This window comes from Mobula hypostoma, chromosome 6 (genome assembly GCF_963921235.1).
Source record: "Mobula hypostoma chromosome 6, sMobHyp1.1, whole genome shotgun sequence".
NCBI lineage: Eukaryota > Metazoa > Chordata > Chondrichthyes > Myliobatiformes > Myliobatidae > Mobula > Mobula hypostoma.
In genome coordinates this window covers 98,316,769-98,335,107 of record NC_086102.1, presented here as the reverse complement: position 1 = coordinate 98,335,107, position 18,339 = coordinate 98,316,769, and the positions used below count along the sequence as shown (strand labels likewise).

The 18,339-nt window shown below is 41.0% G+C and overlaps 1 protein-coding gene across 1 annotated transcript in view; it reads left to right on the top strand.

Annotated features, from left to right (window-relative positions):
• The window catches only part of mbtps2 (membrane-bound transcription factor peptidase, site 2), a 78,664-nt gene extending 63,878 nt beyond the window's left edge, over positions 1 to 14,786 (top strand). Inside the window, exon 11 of the mRNA XM_063051307.1 lies at positions 10,394 to 14,786. Within this exon, the coding sequence (XP_062907377.1) occupies positions 10,394 to 10,616 (223 nt within the window). The 3' untranslated portion in view covers positions 10,617 to 14,786. The remainder of the gene's footprint in view (positions 1 to 10,393) is intronic.
• Positions 14,787 to 18,339: the final 3,553 nt, after the last annotated feature.

Below are 18,339 nucleotides of genomic sequence, written 5' to 3'. Positions count from 1 at the left end.
TTCGCATTAATTTCAAGAGGTCTGGAATACAAGAGCAGGGATGTGATGCTGAGGCTTTATAAGACACCAGTGAGGCCTCACCTTGAGTATTGTGAACAGTTTTGGGCTCCTCATCTAAGAAAAAGTGTGCTGCATTGGAGACGGTTCAGAGGAGGTTCACTAGTGTGATTCCAGGAATGAAAGGGTTATTATACGAGGAATGTTTGATGGCCCTGGGTCAGTACTCGCTGGAATTTAGAAGGATGAGGGTGATCTCAATGAAACCTTTCGAATATTGAACTACTTAGATGTGGAAAGGATGTTTCCCATGGTGAGGGAGTCTAGGACAAGAGGGCATAGCCTCGGGATAGAGGGGTGTCTATTTAAAACAGAGATGCAGAGAAAATTCTTCAGCCAGAAGGTGGTGAATTTGTGGAATTTGTTACCACAGGCATTTGTGGGGGCCAGGTTGTTGGGTGTATTTAAGGTAGAGCTTGATTGGGTCTTGGTTGGACACAGCATCAAAGGATGACCTGCGGATCATTCGGGAGAATGAGGAGATTATAGATAGTAGCTACTGGGAGGTAGTTACGCCAAAGGAGCAGAGGACAGGAAATTGGGTCACTGTCAGGCGAGGGAAGAGGAAAGGGCAGGCAGAGCAGGGTTCCCCTGTGGCCATTCCCCTCAACAACAAGTATGCCGCATTGGATACTGTGGGGGGGGGGGGAATGACTTATCTGGGACAAGCTGCAGTAGCCGGATCTCTGGCCCTGGGTCTGGCTCTGCAGTGCAGAAGGGAGGGGGGGAAAGAGGAGAGCGGTAGTCATAGGGGACTCGATAGTTAGAGGTGCAGATAGGAGGTTCTGTGGTCGTGACAGAGAACCTAGGATGGTTTGTTGCCTCCCGGATGCCAGGGTCAAGGATGTTTCTGATCGCTTGCATGATATTCTGAAGTGGGAGGGTGATCAGCCAGATGTCGTGGTGCACATCGGTACCAATGACATAGCAAGGAAGAGTGAGGAGGTCCTGGAGAGTGAGTACAGAGAGCTTGGTAGGAAGTGGAAAAGCAGGACCTCGAGGGTGGTAATCTCAGGATTGCTACCTGTGCTACGTGCCAGTGAGGGTAGGAATAGGATGCTCTGGAGGATGAACAGGTGGCTGAGGAACTGGTTTAGGGGGCAGGGTTTCAGATTTCAGGATCATTGGGACCTCTTCTGGGGCAGGTGGGACCTGTACAAGAGAGACGGGTTACACTTGAACTACAGGGGGACCAATATCCTTTCAGGGAGGTTTGTTAGTTCTATTGGGGAGGCTTTAAACTAGATTTGCAGGGAGATGGGAACCAGAGTGCCAGAGCTGACAGTGTGGCTGGGGTGAAAGTAAATGATGTTAAAAGTTCAAGCAAATCCGCTAATAGAAAGGTTGTGAGTGGTGGTAAAAATCTTCTGAGGTGTATGTATTTCAATGCTAGGAGTATTGCGGGGAAGGTGGATGAGTTGAGGGCGTGGATTGACACGCAGAATTATGACGTTATAGCAATTAGTGAAACTTGGTTACAGGAGGGGCAGGACTGGCAGCTTAATATTCCAGGGTTCCGATGTTTCAGATGTGATCGAGGCAGAGGAACGAAAGGTGGGGGAGTAGCATTGCCTGTTAGGGAAAATATTATAGCAGTGCTCAGGCAGGACAGATCAGAGGGCTTGTCTACTGAGTCCTTATGGGTGGAGCTGAGAAACAGGAAAGGTATGGTCACATTAGTGGGATTGTATTACAGACCACCCAATAGTCAACGAAGAGCAAATCTGCAGAGAGATAGCAGGCAACTGCAGGAAACATAAAGTTGTGGTGGTAGGGGATTTTAATTTTCCATATATTGATTGGGACTCCCATTCTGTTAGGTGTCTAGATGGTTTAAAGTTTGTAAAATGTGTTCAGGAAAGTTTTCTAAATCAATATATAGAGGGACCAACTAGAGGGGATGTAATATTGGATCTCCTGTTAGGAAACGAGTTAGGACAAGTGACAGAAGTCCGTGTAGGGGAGCACTTTGGTTCCAGTGATCATAACACCATTACTTTCAACTTGATTATGGACAAGGATAGATCTGGTCCTAGGGTTGAGGTTCTGAACTGGAAGAAGGCCAAATTTGAAGAAATGAGAAAGGATCTAAAAAGCATGGATTGGGACAGGTTGTTCTCTGGCAAAGGTGTGATCGGTAGGTGGGAAGCCTTCAAAGGAGAAATTTTGAGAGTGCAGGGTTTGTATGTTCCTGTCAGGATTAAAGGCAAAGTGAATAGGAATAAGGAACCTTGGTTCTCAAGGGCTATTGCAACTCTGATAAAGAAGAAGAGGGAGTTGTATGACATGTATAGGAAACAGGGAGTAAATAAGGTGCTTGAGGAGTATAAGAAGTGTAAGAAAATACTTAAGAAAGAAATCAGGAGGGCTAAAAGAAGACATGCGTTTGCCTTGGCAGTCAAAGTGGAGGATAATCCAAAGAGCTTTTACAGGTATATTAAGAGCAAAAGGATTGTATGGGATAAAATTGGTCCTCTTGAAGATCAGAGTGGTAGGCTATGTGCGGAACCAAAGGAAATGGGGGAGATCTTAAATAGGTTTTTTGCATCTGTATTTACTAAGGAAACTGGCCTGAAGTCTATGGAGTTAAGGGAAACAAGTAGTGAGATCATGGAAACTGTACAGATTGAAAAGGAGGAGGTGCTTGCTGTCTTGAGGAAAATTAAAGTGGATAAATCCCCGGGACCTGACGGGGTGTTCCCTCGGACCTTGAAGGAGACTAGTGTTGAAATTGCAGGGGCCCTGGCAGAAATATTTAAAATGTCGCTGTCTACAGGTGAGGTGCCGGAGGATTGGAGAGTGGCTCATGTTGTTCCGTTGTTTAAAAAAGGATCGAAAAGTAATCCAGGAAATTATAGGCCGGTAAGTTATTGGAGGGAGTACTAAGAGACAGAATCTACAAGCATTTGGATAGACAGGGACTTATTAGGGAGAGTCAACATGGCTTTGTGCGTGGTAGGTCATGTTTGACCAATCTATTGGAGTTTTTCGAGGAGGTTACCAGGAAAGTGGATGAAGGGAAGGCAGTGCATATTGTCTACATGGACTTCAGTAAGGCCTTTGACAAGGTCCCGCATGGGAGGTTAGTTAGGAAAATTCAGTCGCTAGGTATACATGGAGAGGTGGTAAATTGGATTAGACATTGGCTCAATGGAAGAAGCCAAAGAGTGGTAGTAGAGAATTGCTTCTTCGAGTGGAGGCCTGTGACTAGTGGTGTGCCACAGGGATCAGTGCTGGGTCCATTGTTATTTGTCATCTATATCAATGATCTGGATGATAATGTGGTAAATTGGATCAGCAAATTTGCTGATGATACAAAGATTGGAGGTGTAGTAGACGGTGAGGAAGGTTTTCAGAGCCTGCAGAGGGACTTGGACCAGGTGGAAAAATGGGCTGAAAAATGGCAGGTGGAGTTTAATACAGACAAGTGTGAGGTATTGCACGATAAACCAAGGTAGAACATACAGGGTTAATGGTAAGGCACTGAGGAGTGCAGTAGAACAGAGGGATCTGGGAATACAGATACAAAATTCCTTAAAAGTGGTGTCACAGGTAGATAGGGTCGTAAAGAGAGCTTTTGGTACATTGGCCTTTATTAATCAAAGTATTGAGTATAAGAGCTGGAATGTTATGAGGTTGTATAAGGCATTGGTGAGGCTGAATCTGGAGTATTGTCTTCAGTTTTGGTCACTAAATTACAGGAAGGATATAAATAAGGTTGAAAGAGTGCAGAGAAGCGGGGGGACTTCCGGGTCATCAAGGGAATGGCGGCGTAAGGAAAAGGTCTCCCGACACAAAAGAAGGTAAACTGCCCCAAAATCGAATTTAGACAAATACTTAATATTGCATAACTATATTAATAAAAGGGGCAAGGATGATGTCTAAGAACAAGAATAAAAAGTCCGCTTCGAAGGCTGATAAACATAAAGAGATGCAGCAAGGCGACGGGCCTAGCTCCCCCACGGCAAGCCAGGACGGAGATAATGAGGGGGAATCGGTGACTCTGTCTTTGATTCTCGGAGAGATTCGCGAGTTCCAACAAGATAACAGCAAACAGCTGGAAGATATTAAAGGAGAAATAGTAAAAACTAACTCGCGGATAGATGAAGCCGAAGCGAGGATTGTTGGAATTGAAGAGAAGCTACAAAACGCCAAGGAAGTGATAGCAGAAATGCTGAAGCTACAAGACCAGCTCCAGTGGAAACTAATAGATCAAGAAGGCCGCTCGAGAAGGGAAAATGTGAGGATCTACGGAGTTCCCGAAGGAACCGAAGGTAAACCCGGATTGATGATTCCCTTCGTGGAGAAGCTGCTTAGAGAGAACCTTGATATACCGGCTGCAAAAGACCTACAGATAGAAAGGGCTCACCGCGTGTTGGCACCACAGCCTCCGGCAGGCGCCCAGCCCAGGTCGATTCTGATCAGATTTCTCAGTTACAGAACGAAGGAAGAGGTGCTTAAAAGAGCATGGCAAAAGAAAGGTTTCATGTGGAACAACTGCAAAATCAGTTTAGACCACGACTACGCACCGGAGATTCTTGCCAGACGGAAGGAATGTACGGAAACACAGAGAGTCCTGAAGGAAAACAACATCAGATTCCAGACCCTGTATCCAGCTCGGCTGAGAGTCTTTTACGACGAAGGGACAAAAACTTACGCTACGGTGGAGGAGGCAATGTTGGACCTGGCGGACCGGGGACTACCTATTAAAGTTATCACCCAACCGGAGTCGCTACTGGAGAGGATTCAGCAGAAGTCGTGGCAGTTAGTGGGGCGAGGACGCTCCACTCGAACCAGAGTGTCAAACTACAAGGAAAAGCTGCAAATATTCAGACGCGAATGTACAGAGAATACAGATTAATTAAGAGAAATGACTGAAAAGAGTAAATCGGACTGAAAAGAGTAAATCGGACTGAAAAGAGTAAATCGGACTTAAAAGTAAAATGAAAACTGGTAACTGAAAATAAACTAGGTAGAATAGCTTGAATGATAGCAATATGGTCGAGACATAAATAGGAGAAAATTCTCTATGATTATTCAAACTGCTGAGGGCCCTCTATCACAGGGTGAAGATAGAGGTTATACCTCTGAACTGAGGCGGGTCGGTGCTCAGGCCTCACTGTGGGAAGTCGGGAAAAATTTTCAAATGTTATACGTTCAGAAATGTCTAGGGTGTGGTTATATGTCTTGGTTTACTGTTGAGAAGGGATTGCTTACTGTTTGGTTAGAAAAGGAGAGTGCTTTTTTTCTACTAGAGAAAAATGCAAACTGAATTGGTAAAAATAATTTCCTATAATGTTAATGGGGTTTTGAATCCAATTAAAAAAAATAAGATTATGTCTAAATTGAAAAAAGAGAGGGCACAAATAGCTTTCCTCCAGGAAACACATATGAGCCAATCTGAACATGGAAAATTAAAAAGCATGGGCTTTAAGCATGTATTTTATTCATCATATAAATTGAGTCACAAAAGAGGGGTAGCTACTTTAATATCAAGTACTCTTAATTATGAACATATTTCAGAGACTAGAGACAAAGAAGGACGGTTTGTAAAAATCACAGGAAGAATAGAAGGTACAGAAATAACATTGCTGAATGTTTATGCTCCTCCAAGTAGTGAATGGTCATTTTATAGACACATTTTTGACCTAATGGTCAGTTCTCGAGGGGTAGTAATTTGTGGAGGGGATTTTAATATTAGATTAAATCCTATATTAGATTCTTCAAGAATAGTTAGTCAGAATAAACCTCTGACTCGGAAAATGAATTCATTGATGGAAGAGTTGGGAATTATAGATGTCTGGAGGGAATTACACCCTACTAGTAAAGATTATACATATTACTCTTTCCCTCATTCAGCCTATTCAAGGATAGACTATTTCTTTATCTTTAATACAGTTAGACTCAGGATAAAAAACTGTAATATTGCAACAATTGATCTGTCGGATCATAGCCCAGTCTCTATGTCTCTAATCCTGGAAAGGAAAATGAGGAAAACACTATGGAGGCTAAACTCACATATACTCAATAACCCGGAAGTAATGGAGAGATTAAGGGGAGAAATCAAAGAATATCTAGACCTTAATGACACGGGAGAAACATCACCAGTGATTTTATGGGATACATTGAAAGCTGTACTGAGAGGGAAAATTATTTCCATTACTACTCACATGAAAAAAATCAATGCACAAAAATTAGCAGACCTTCAAGGAAAATTAAAACAACTTCAAGTTGTAGATAGCAACAAAAGTAATTCAAATCGAAAACAGGAAATTAGGAAATTGCAAAGTGAAATTGATGATATTTTTGCGTTGGAAACTCAAAGAAATTTTCTTTACCTGAGACAAAAGAATTATGAAGTAGGAGGTAAATCAGCTAGATTATTAGCATATAAATTACGAAAACAACAAGCAGACAATACAATTCATAAAATAAAGAATCCAAAGACAAAGCTTGTGGAGAGTACAATAGGGAAAATTCAAGAGAGTTTTGAAACATATTATCGAGAGCTGTACTCGGGCCCCCAATAAGCCCTATATAGACAGTGTATTGAATTTTTTAGATCTACCTAAACTTACAGATTTACAAAATGAAAGTTTATTAGAACCAGTAACTGTCAAAGAACTGAACGTGGCCATCTCTAGGTTAAAGGCTAGAAAGTCTCCGGGTTCTGATGGGTTTACCTCAGAGTGGTACAAGTCCCTGAAGACACAGTTAGCCCCATTACTACTTAACACCTTTAATTGGATCTTGCAGAGAGGAGAAACTCCACCTTCCTGGAGAGAAGCGATTATTTCAGTTATTCCTAAAGAGGGTAAAGATAAACTAGAATGTGGCAATTATCGGCCAATTAGTGTTCTTAATTTAGATTACAAACTATTTACATCTATATTAGCGTACAGATTGGAAAAGCTTTTACCTGGCCTAATTCATTTAGACCAGACTGGATTTATTCCACAAAGACAAACACAGGACAACATAAGGAGAACTCTGCACATATTAGAACAGGTTAATAAGAACGAGACAGAGACAATGGTAGTAGGATTGGACGCTGAGAAAGCTTTTGATTCGGTTAGTTGGGCATTCCTATACAGAGTGTTAGGAAGATTCGGCTTTCAAGAAAGGTTTATTCAAGTAATTCAGACTCTATATGACAGCCCTACAGCCCGAATTAAGATAAATGGGGACCTCTCTGACTCCTTCATTTTAGAGAGAGGCACTAGACAGGGATGCCCAATTTCTCCTCTCCTTTTTGCGCTATATATTGAACCACTTGCCCAACTAATAAGACAGAGCGAAATCGTAAAAGGTATCAAGGTGGCAGGGATTGAACAGAAAGTGGCGTTATTCACAGATGATGTTTTGGTCTATCTGAGTGAACCAGAAAAATCATTTATAGGATTATTTACACTGTTGGATGACTTTGGGAAAATATCAGGTTATAAAATAAATGTAAAGAAAACGCAGGTTATGTCCCTAAATTATACACCATCCAAAAAATTGCAGGATACATACGATCTTAAGTGGGAAGCTAAATCATTAAAATATTTAGGAATAACCCTGCCGAAGGATCTTTCAACACTGTCACAGGTAAATTACAGGCCATTAATCTCAGAGATAAAAGCAGATATGCATAGATGGAATCTTATCCCCTTTTTAAGTTTAAATTCAAGGATAAATACTATAAAAATGAATATTCTTCCTCGGTTATTATATCTTTTCCGTACTTTACCAGTGGAGGTGGATGATAATCAATTCAGGGAATGGGACAAATGGATTTCCCGCTTCATTTGGCAAGGAAGGAAACCTAGAATTCGATATAACACCTTACAGTTAGGGAAGGAAGGAGGAGGTATGGTTCTTCCTTGCCTGAGAAATTATTTTTATGCCTCACAGATAACCCCTCTGTTATATTGGTGTAATAGGGAATATAAGGCTAGATGGAAGGAAATAGAATTTGGATTAGTTGATAGTTTTCCTCTTCAGGCCTCAATAGCTGACAAAGGATTGATGGCCCAGTTGGAAAAATTTAATAATGCTTGGATAAATCTTACATTAAAAGTATGGCAGAAGGTGGTTAATTCATGTGGAATTAATAACATGTTAAAACTCTTTAGATGGTGTGCATATGATACCGAATTCCTTCCCAACAGAGGAGATAAAAGATTTGAGCTATGGATAAAGAAAGGTCTTACAACCTACCTCTCATTTATAGATAAAAGAGTATTACAAAGTTTCCAAATCCTGCAGGACAAACATGGCCTAGAACATAATGACTTTTTTAGGTACCTTCAAGTACGAAACTATGTTAACCAGAGTTGTAGATATACAGACCTATCAACAGTAGAATTAGAATTTTTCAAGATTCTGAATTCGGCTTGCAGTTCAATACCTAGTAAATCAGTTTCTCGCCTATATAATGCACTCTCCCATGCTAAAAATGTAAATACACTGTATATTAAAGAGAAGTGGGAGAAAGAAGCGGGGTTGGTACTTTCAGAGGAGGCTTGGGGGAAAATCTGCAGCTTTCAATGGTCCTCGACTAATTCTTTGACTTGGAGAGAACATTGTTGGAAAAACATTATAAGATACTTCAAGACCCCATATCAGGAAAAATATAAAGATACAAATGTGATGTGCTGGAGAAGGTGCGGCTCCAAGGAGGCAAATCATTTTCATATTTTCTGGGATTGCCCTAAATTAAGTCTATTTTGGGAAGGTATTCATAGAACATTAGTTAAGGTACTTAGGTCCCAGATACCTCTGAACTTTGAGACGCTCTATTTGGGGCATGTATTGTTCCTTGAACAGAAGGAAGATATAAAGTTGCTGCAGGCCCTCTTAGCGGCAAGTAAGAAATCAATCACTAGAAAATGGCTAAATCCAATACCACCTACATTAGAAGATTGGTACAAAATTATCTTGGAAATATTTAAAATGGAAAAGTTGACTTACTCCCTGAGAACTCAAAAAGAAACATTTTATCAAATCTGGAATAAATGGATTGAATATATAACCCCAATGCGAGCAGACTTTAGATGACTCTCCTAATGATTTATATTGCTCTTCTCATCAACACAGTAATATTGCTAACGTAAGCACCCCTAGTGTAAATGTTTGTTTTTTTTTGGAAAATAGAGAATTAACACAAGTAAAGGGAAAGATTTGGGAAAGGGATAAAAAAAAATGAAAAAATTAAGTAAATAAGTACATAGGGATTGGATAATTATGTCTGCGGGCAGGAACACGCACGAACAAATTGGGATATAAACACCTACAATGGTTGGTATATAGGCTTGTATGCAACATTTTGGACCAGTGGAAATGGTCCAGAAGGGTTGTATGGAAACTATTATTACCATTTTTCTTAACAACTAATTTCATTACTTAGCCTAATAGGTTAGATTTACCACAGTACATAATTATCTATTTAAATGTTTATTTTCCTTTTATATCATCTCAATGTGTACTTAAGAATGTATAAATAATTGTAGTTTTATACATATAAAAAAAATGGAAAAGGTTATATGTGTGAAAAAAGTACATGATAATTGTGAATTCCTAATCCAAATAAAAATAAAATTAAAAAAAAAAGAGTGCAGAGAAGGTTTACAAGGTTGTTGCCGGGACTTGAGAAACTCAGTTACAGAGAAAGGTTGAATAGGTTAGGACTTTATTCCCTGGACCGTAGAAGAATGAGGGGAGATTTGATGGAGGTATATAAAATGATGATGGGTATAGATAGAGTGAATGCAAGCAGGCTTTTTCCACTGAGGCAAGGGGAGAAAAAAACCAGAGGACATGGGTTAATGGTGAGGGGGGAAAAGTTTAAAGGGAACATTAGGGGGGGCTTCTTCACACGGAGAGTGGTGGGAGTATGGAATGAGCTGCCAGATGAGGTGGTAAATGCGGGTTCTTTTTTAACATTTAAGAATAAATTGGACAGATACATGGATGGGAGGTGTATGGAGGGATATGGTCCGTGTGCAGGTCAGTGGGACTAGGCAGAAAATGGTTCGGCACAGCCAAGAAGGGCCAAAAGGCCTGTTTCTGTGCTGTAGTTTTTCTATGGTTACGGGGAGACCGCTGGAGTCTGGGGCTGAGGAGGGGTAAAAAGGATCAGCCACTATTGAATGGTGAAGAAGACTCGATGGGCCAAATGGCCTATTTCTGCTCCTATGTCTTATGGTTTAAGGTAGATTTATTACCAGAGTTTATAGCCCATTATTATCCATATTGTGGAATAATTGAATATAAAGATATTGCTTGTCAAAAGTGTAGATGAAGGCATTTTATAACTTATTGCTGACTAGCTTCCTTGATGTTACTGTCCCAGATACATGCTTTCTTTATCAGGAGCTCTCGCGGTAATAAATGCTGTGCCGTGTTTTGCTCTGGATGGACAGTGGATATTGAATTCCTTCCTGGAGGCCACGCTCAGCTCACTTATTGTAGAGAAGAATCATCGGGATCTCATTGGATTTTTTATTTTGCTTTTTGGCAGTGCCCTGCTGGCTTCCAATGTGGTTCTAGGTCTTTGGATGGTAACAGCTAGGTAGTACTTTAAGCCTGATAGCTCCCATTTATGCCTCTATATCATAGTCCTCACTGCCTCCAATTCCACATTGTGGAAACTGCTGAGCACAATCCTAAGATTTTAAAGGACCCTTGTTGGACTGTGACCATGTTATTTTGTGCCAACTATTCAGTTGGGCAAGCCTCCTCTGGAGCATGAAATTGGAAATTATATTGGTTAGGGCACCTTCTATCATTCAACTGTTGTAGCTTTGAGTGGAATAGTTTCAGTTCTGTCTGTTTAAAATTAGGTGCTGGGGACCATCCTCAGCGACAGAAATGTTCACTATGTCAATCTGTAACCTCGTGGCCTGGCACATCTCTCCCTCCATCATTAATATCAGGCCAGGCTCCATAAAGCAAATTTGGGTAAGCACCAGGCATGCCCAGTAAAGCTACAACCCAAGTCTATAAGCATGCTGACAACATTATCAGCATTTCATAGACATTTCACTACAGATTTGATCAAAACTATGCAACTCTATCCTGTCTGGTTATGAGCAGTGCTGGAGAAGGAAGTTGTTCAAAAGAATGTTCCCTTTCTTGCCAGCTGCAGGGCCCAGAACACGAGTCTGAAGTACTCAGGTGCATGTTCAGCCAGAAGTGCCGAGTGATGCTCCATCCTCCTGAGGTTCTCTCTGTTAAGGAAGCCAGTTAGATTCAGTTCATGTGATATCAAGAAATGGTTGAGCGAGCTGGATACAGCACGCAACAACTCACTGTAATACTGAGGAGCGTCAGGGCAAGCTGCACCTCTGGCCAAGTTGTTCCACTACAGTGACAACAGAGGCATTGTCATTGGTTTGACAATGTGGAAATATAGTCTGGTATGTTCTAAAAAAACTGGGGCAAATTCAATCTGGCTAACCACCACCCAGTCTGCTGTCACTCACTGGAAGTGTGAAGAAAGTTTTGTTGACAGTGCTGTCAAGCAGCACTCACTCACCAATCACTGGACCACCAGACCTCAGTTTGGTTTTCGCCAGAACCAGCTGGCCGCAGACCTCATCACTTGATCCATAATTGGACCAAAGAGAGGTGAGAGTTACTGCCCTTGATACTGAGGGTGCATTTCACTGAGTGCAGCATCAAAGGACCCTGTTTAATCTGATATCAGTGGGATTCAAGAGTGATTGGAGTCATAATACCTCATACAGAGGAAGCTAGATGTAACATGCACAAAATGTTGGTAATTGGATATTAATCCTATCTCTAGTACATCACTGCAAGAATTCCTCAGGGCAGTATCCTTCTCACCACCAAATTCAGCTGCTTCATCAATAATCTTCCTTTTGTCATGAGCAAAGAGTGGGATTGTTTGCAACTGATTAATCAGAAACAGCTGGAATAGTAAATGTGTGGCAGCACAAGCAAGGAAGAGACTAGATATCCTGTGATGAGTGACTCATTTGATACCATAAGGCTCTTCTAATATCAACAAGACACTTGCTCGGAGTGTGATGGAATACTCTCATTCAGCAAGATGAGTGTAGCTCAGTAACACTTATGAAGCTTGGTCATCCAAAGTTCAAACCTTGAGGTTCTTCTCCTTACAGTCTACCACAAAACAAGAAACCCAAAAAGAACCCTTCAAAAAAGAGCAATAAACCCCCAATGCACAGAGAGAGAAAAAAAAACACAGATTGTGCAAACAATAAAAGCAAGCAACAGCATTCAGAACAAAAGTGAGTTCTCAGACAAAGCCCAAGGTAGCCAGAGTAGGCCCACAGCCTCTTCCTCAGTGCAGCAAAGAGTGGAGCAGACATCACAGAACAGTGAGCAGAGCTGGCCCATCCATCATCTCCCCCTGGCCCGACATTTAAATCATCCAAACATCAGGTTGTACCTTGCTCAAAGAATTGGGCCCTGTTGCATCAATAGATTCTGGGCCTGGACTGTGCTGCCACATTCCAGCTCGTAACAGAGCTTTCCAAATTGGCTTGACGGGATGGTGTTCCCCTGTACTTAAAGCCCTTTCCTTCCTGGTGGCGGAGGTCATGAGTTTTGGAGATGCTGTCAGAGCTTAGATCGATCAGACCTCGCTCTCTGTTTTGGCATCTGGGCTCCAAAACTCCTTCGCTTCACATGTCCTGTCTCCATCTCGACCTCGCTCTGACTTTGCACTGCACTCACACAGCTAGACCCTCAAGTCAGCCTCACCTTCACTCACCTCTTCATTGTTAGCAGTGAATATTACTGTAACTTTTTACAGAAAAAGTGTTATTAATGAAGTATCTGGGACAAAACACCCCCAACCCCCCTAAGCATTCATTCCCTCCAGAATCATAGAACTGTATAAAATGTACTTAGTTGCTGATGCTGCTCTGACAGCATCTCCAAAACCCATGACTTCCACCACTAGGAAGGAAAGGGCTTCAAGTACAGGGGGACGCCATTGCTTTCATGTGCCTACCCCCCAAGCCACACAGCATCCCGTCTTGGGAATGTTCTCACCAATCCTTCATTGTTGTTGGGTCCAACTCCCTCCCGTTGCAACAGTTCAAGAAGGCAGCTTATCACTCAGGGGCATTTAAGAATAGGTAATAAAACAACCAGTTCCCAAAAATAAAAAAAAACTGTTGTAAGTTTGTATAATGATTTTAAATTACAAGTAATATTTGTGTTGATGCTTGCCACTTCCTTTTCAGATTGATTTAATTTGGAAACTGATAAATTCTGGTGAATGTCATCAAGTAATAAATTCTCATTTTGGTGTCCAGATATCAAGACAAAAAGAAATGCTTAGTTCTGTTGGAACCTTTGAATAAAGTGGCCCCTCTTGGAAAGAGATATTGGTCTAACATGCTTTTTGATCTGAAGTGTGGAGCAACACACAAAGGCATTGGAGTAACTCAGCAGGTCAGGTAGCATCCAGGGAAGGAAATGAATAGCCAATGTTTTGGGTTGATCCTTCATCAGGACTGGAAAGAAAGAGATGAGATACTTCTCCCCACGCCTTTTTATACTGGCTATCTTTTTCTTTATGGCCTGATGAAGGATTTCAATCCGAAACATTCACTGTTCATTTTCCTCCATTGATGCTGATTGACCTGCTGAATTCCTCCAGCTCCTTTGTGTGTTCTCCAGATTTCCATCATCTGCACTCTGTGTCTTGATCCTGTTTTTTAGTTTGACTCAAGAGTGACACTGATTTATAGCACCTTCCAGCAGTAGTTGTTTTTCTGCACATACTTTATTTACCCTTAGAAGACTTACTGGGTCCTTTCATATTAAATATAACCAAAATTAAATCATGTTGAAGAAGAGTCAATGCTTTCAGAGCATGAATAGAAAATAAATTGGAAGTAAGCCTGATTCCACATTAAGTCAGAAGGTTTTCCTTGGAAGAATAGTGACGAGGCCTATGTGCTGTACCAGTTCCACACACATTTTGCATGTTCCAGGTGTGGTGTCTCACTGAGAATTTGATGATTCCATTTGTATGTTGTTCTTCATTGCACAGCAATTTCTTCTCTCTTGCCTTAACAGTTTAATTTTTCTTAAGTTTCTAAATGGTGTCTTCTCTGTTTCTGATTGTGACTGCACCGAATGGGTTGCACTAACTGCTGATGCTGGTGGACCTGTTGTGCCTCTTCCAGTGCAATGGAATTGAAGCTGTTCTGGATTCTACCATTCTTGTCAAACATTTTCCTATATAAACAAGAGACCTCATGATGACAACCATCTGGCACAAAGAGCTGTAACTTTATGCATATTTTGATAATTTTATTTATTGAATTACTGAGTGCTGCAGGCAAATTAACCTTTGTTTTGTTGATGATTTGGGTTTGGATTAGTCAAGATGCACTTGTATTTCCTCTTTTTTTTTAAATACTAGCTGCCTGATAGGTGTTCACTGATAATTTCTAATATCCAGCAGCAAAATATAGTCCATTCCAATGAAGTAAGGAAGGAATTATTCCTCCCTCTGTCCAGCAATGAACTGTTAAAGACACAGTAGATGAAATTATTCGTATATCAAAGTAGGTGGAATATTATCCAAAGTCCTGTGGATTTTAACAAAATGTATTGGACTACAAAATTTAATTTTTGTGTTGTCTGTATTTGCCTGAAAAGTAATCCTGTGTTTTGTAAAGTTGTGTCCATGTAACTTTTTTTGCTGCAATATCTGGAAAATTTTGAGATTTTTTTTGAAGTAAAAATATATATAAACAAAAAGGCTTTGTGCATTATTTGGCTTCACACTTTCTTTAAGGATATTGAGAGTATAGTGCAGATGTACCAGTAGTTAGTTTGAGAATTGCAAAACTTCTGAGCAATTGAAGGAAGAACAACAAAGATTTGAAAGTAAAATACTTCGAGAATGAGGAGAACTTAACTGTACAGAATTGAAACTGGGAGTCAGTCCCAATCTTGGGTAAACTGCCAGCTTGCAATTTACTTTGTCCAGATGAGTAAGTGACTGAGTACTGTATAAGTAAATGTGATGAGAACTCTTTGCTTATTAGGCAAACTGCAAATCTGTATTTTTGCTTTGTAAGCTTTCAAAATTGTTATGATCACAAGCAGAAAAATAATTATAATTAATATGGATGCAAACTAGATTAAACGTTGGGTTGTTTGAAAATTGATTGAATGCCATACATTTAAACCATTGTTTGTAGTGAAAAAATATACATCTTCATACATTCAAAAAGGATGATCTTAAATTCAGACAGCTTGGAATCACTCCCTGAAAGTAGATTGCGTGCAAAGAAGGCATATGGCATGATTTCCTTCATTAGTTGGGGAACTGACTATGAGTAAGGAAATTTTTGGTTATGCCACACTGTGTGTTTCTGGTCACCTTATTAAAGAAATAGTGGAGGCTATAGAGACGGTGCAGAAGTTAACCGGGGTGCTGCCTGGATTATAGGGTATGATCTAGAAGGAGAGATCATAAGCTGTAGGAGGGGAATTAGGCCATTCGGCCTATTGAGACTTCTTCGCCATTCCATCGTGGCTGATTTACTATCCCCAACAACCCCATTCTCCTGCCTCTTCCCAAAACCCTGGACACCCTGACTAAACAACAACCTCTGAATCTCCACTTTAAATATACCCAATGACCCAGCCATCTGGTAATGAATTCCACAGATTTACCATCCTCTATCTAAAGAAATTCTTCCTCATCTATGTTCTAAAAGGATGTCCTCTATTCTATAGAGTCAGTGCCCTCTTGTGCTAGACTCCCCCACTATAGGGAACATCTTCTCCATGTTCACTCCATTTAGGCCTTTCAATATTCAATAGATTTCAATGAGATACCCCTCATTCTTTTAAACTCTAGTGACTACAGGCCCCAAACCATCAAATGCTCCACATAAGTTAATCCTTTCTTTCCCCAGAATAATTCTCATGAACCTCTTCTGAACCGTCTCCAACACCAGCATATCTTTTAGATAAAGTGGCCCAAAACTGCTCACAATATTACAGTGTGACCAATGCTTAAAAAAGCCTCAGCATTACCTGTTTGCTTTTATATTCTTGTCCTCTCAAAATGAATGCTAACAATGCTTTCACCTTCCTTACTACTGATTCAACATGCAAGTTAACCTTTAGGGAATCCTGCACAAGGACTCCCAAGTCCCTTTGTATCTCTGATTTTTGAATTTTCTCCCTAATTAGAAAATAGTCTATGCCTTGAATCCTTTGACTAAAGAGGATGACCATACACTTCCTTACACTATATTCTGTCTGTCACTTCTTTGCCCATTCTCCTAATCCATCCAAGTCCATAAGACCACAAGACATAGGAGCAGGATCAGGCCATTCAGCCCATTGAGTCTGTTCCACCATTCCATCATGGCCAATCCCAGATCCCACTTAACCCATTCCCTTTTCACCATACCCATTGATACCCTTACTGGTCAGGAAACGATCAACCTCTGCCTTAAATATATGCACTGACTTGGCCTCCACTGCAGTCTGTGGCAGAGCATTCCACAGATTTACTACTCTGGCAAAAACAATTCTTCCTTACCTGTGTTCTAAAGGGTTGCCCCTCAAGTTTGAAGCTGTGGCCTCTCTTCTGGATAACCCCACCATAGGAAACATCATCTCCACATCCACCCTATCCAGCCCTTTCAACATTCGGTAGTTTTTAATGTGGTCCCCACGTATTCTTCTAAAATTCCATTGAGTACAGGCCCAAAGCTGCCAAACACTCCTCATAATACCCATTAAGTTCATCTCATTTTTTGTCTCCCCTTACTACTTCAGCAGCATCATTTTCCAATGAGCCAATATCAACTCTCACCTCTCTTCTACTCTTTATATAACCTTATACTCTTTATATATCCTGGCTATTTATTATTGGCTAGTTTGCCTTCATTGTTCAACTTTTCCCTTCTTATGGCTTCTTTAGTTGCCTTTTGTTGAATTTTAAAAGCTTCCCAATCAACCAACTTCCCACTCACTCTTGCTACCTTATATAACCTTCCCTTGGCTTTTAGGTAGTCCTTAACTTCCTTTGTCAGTCACGGTTGCCCACCCCTGCTATTTGAGAGCTGCTTCTTCTGTGGCACATATCTATCCTACACCTTGAGAACTATGCTCAGAACCTTCAGCCATCTCTGCTCTGTCGTCATCCCCGCCAGTATTCTTCTCCAATCCACCTGGGCAATATTCTCTCTCGTGTCTCTATAATTCCTTTTATTCCATTGTGATGCTGATACATATGAGTTATGCTTCTCCCTCCCAAATTACAGTGTGAATTCAATCAAATTATGATCACTGCCTCCTAAGGGTGCCTTTACGTTAAGCTTCCTAATCAGATCTGGATTATTACACAACACCCAATCTAAGATAGCCTTTCCCCAAGTAGGCTCAAGCACAAGCTGCTCTAAAATGCCATCTCATAGGCATTCAACAAATTCCCTCTTGCAATCTGACACCAACTCAATTTTCCCAATCCCCTTGCATGTTGAAGTCCTCCATTACAATTGTGTCATTACCCTTATTACATTCCTTTTCCAGCTCCGTTTGCAATCTCAACCCCACATCTTGGCTGCTACTCGGAGGCTTAGATATTGTTACAAGAATCACCCCTTGAAATAATGATCAGTGAGGCATAGAGAATCTGTATTTACCAACAAGTAACTTATTATTTCAACTAAAAAACACGTGGGTTCACCATCTTATCCACCTGTGTGCACCCTACTATGATTCCCTGATCCTGCATGAACAGACTGTAGTTTCTTCTGGCTAAGAATATCATTCCCATAACGTTTTTTTTACCCTTGCAATTTCTTAATTCCACCCACAAAGATTCAACATTCTTTGACCCCAAGGCACCTTCTTCTAAAGATGTAATTCCTTCTCTTGCCAACAGAGCCACAGCACCACCTAAGGCTAAGCCTTCCTGCCTGTTCTTTTGATACAAAGTATGTCCTTTATGTTAAGCTCCCAACTATGGCCTTCTTTCTGCCACGACTCAGTGATGCCCACATCGTCATATTGACCAATCTCTAATTGCACCACAAGTTCCTCCACCTTATTCTGAATGCTACGCACATTTAAGTACAGCACCTTCAGTCCTGCATTCTTTGCTCTTTTGAATTTTGCCTCTGTGTACAATTTAACTCTTTGCTCTGTCTGCAGTTGTGCCCAATCTTTGGCTTGGCCTTCTGTACATTCACATTAACACCTATCGTCTACTTGTAAACCTGCTGGCTCATCCTCAGCTCTATCATCCTGGTTCCCTTC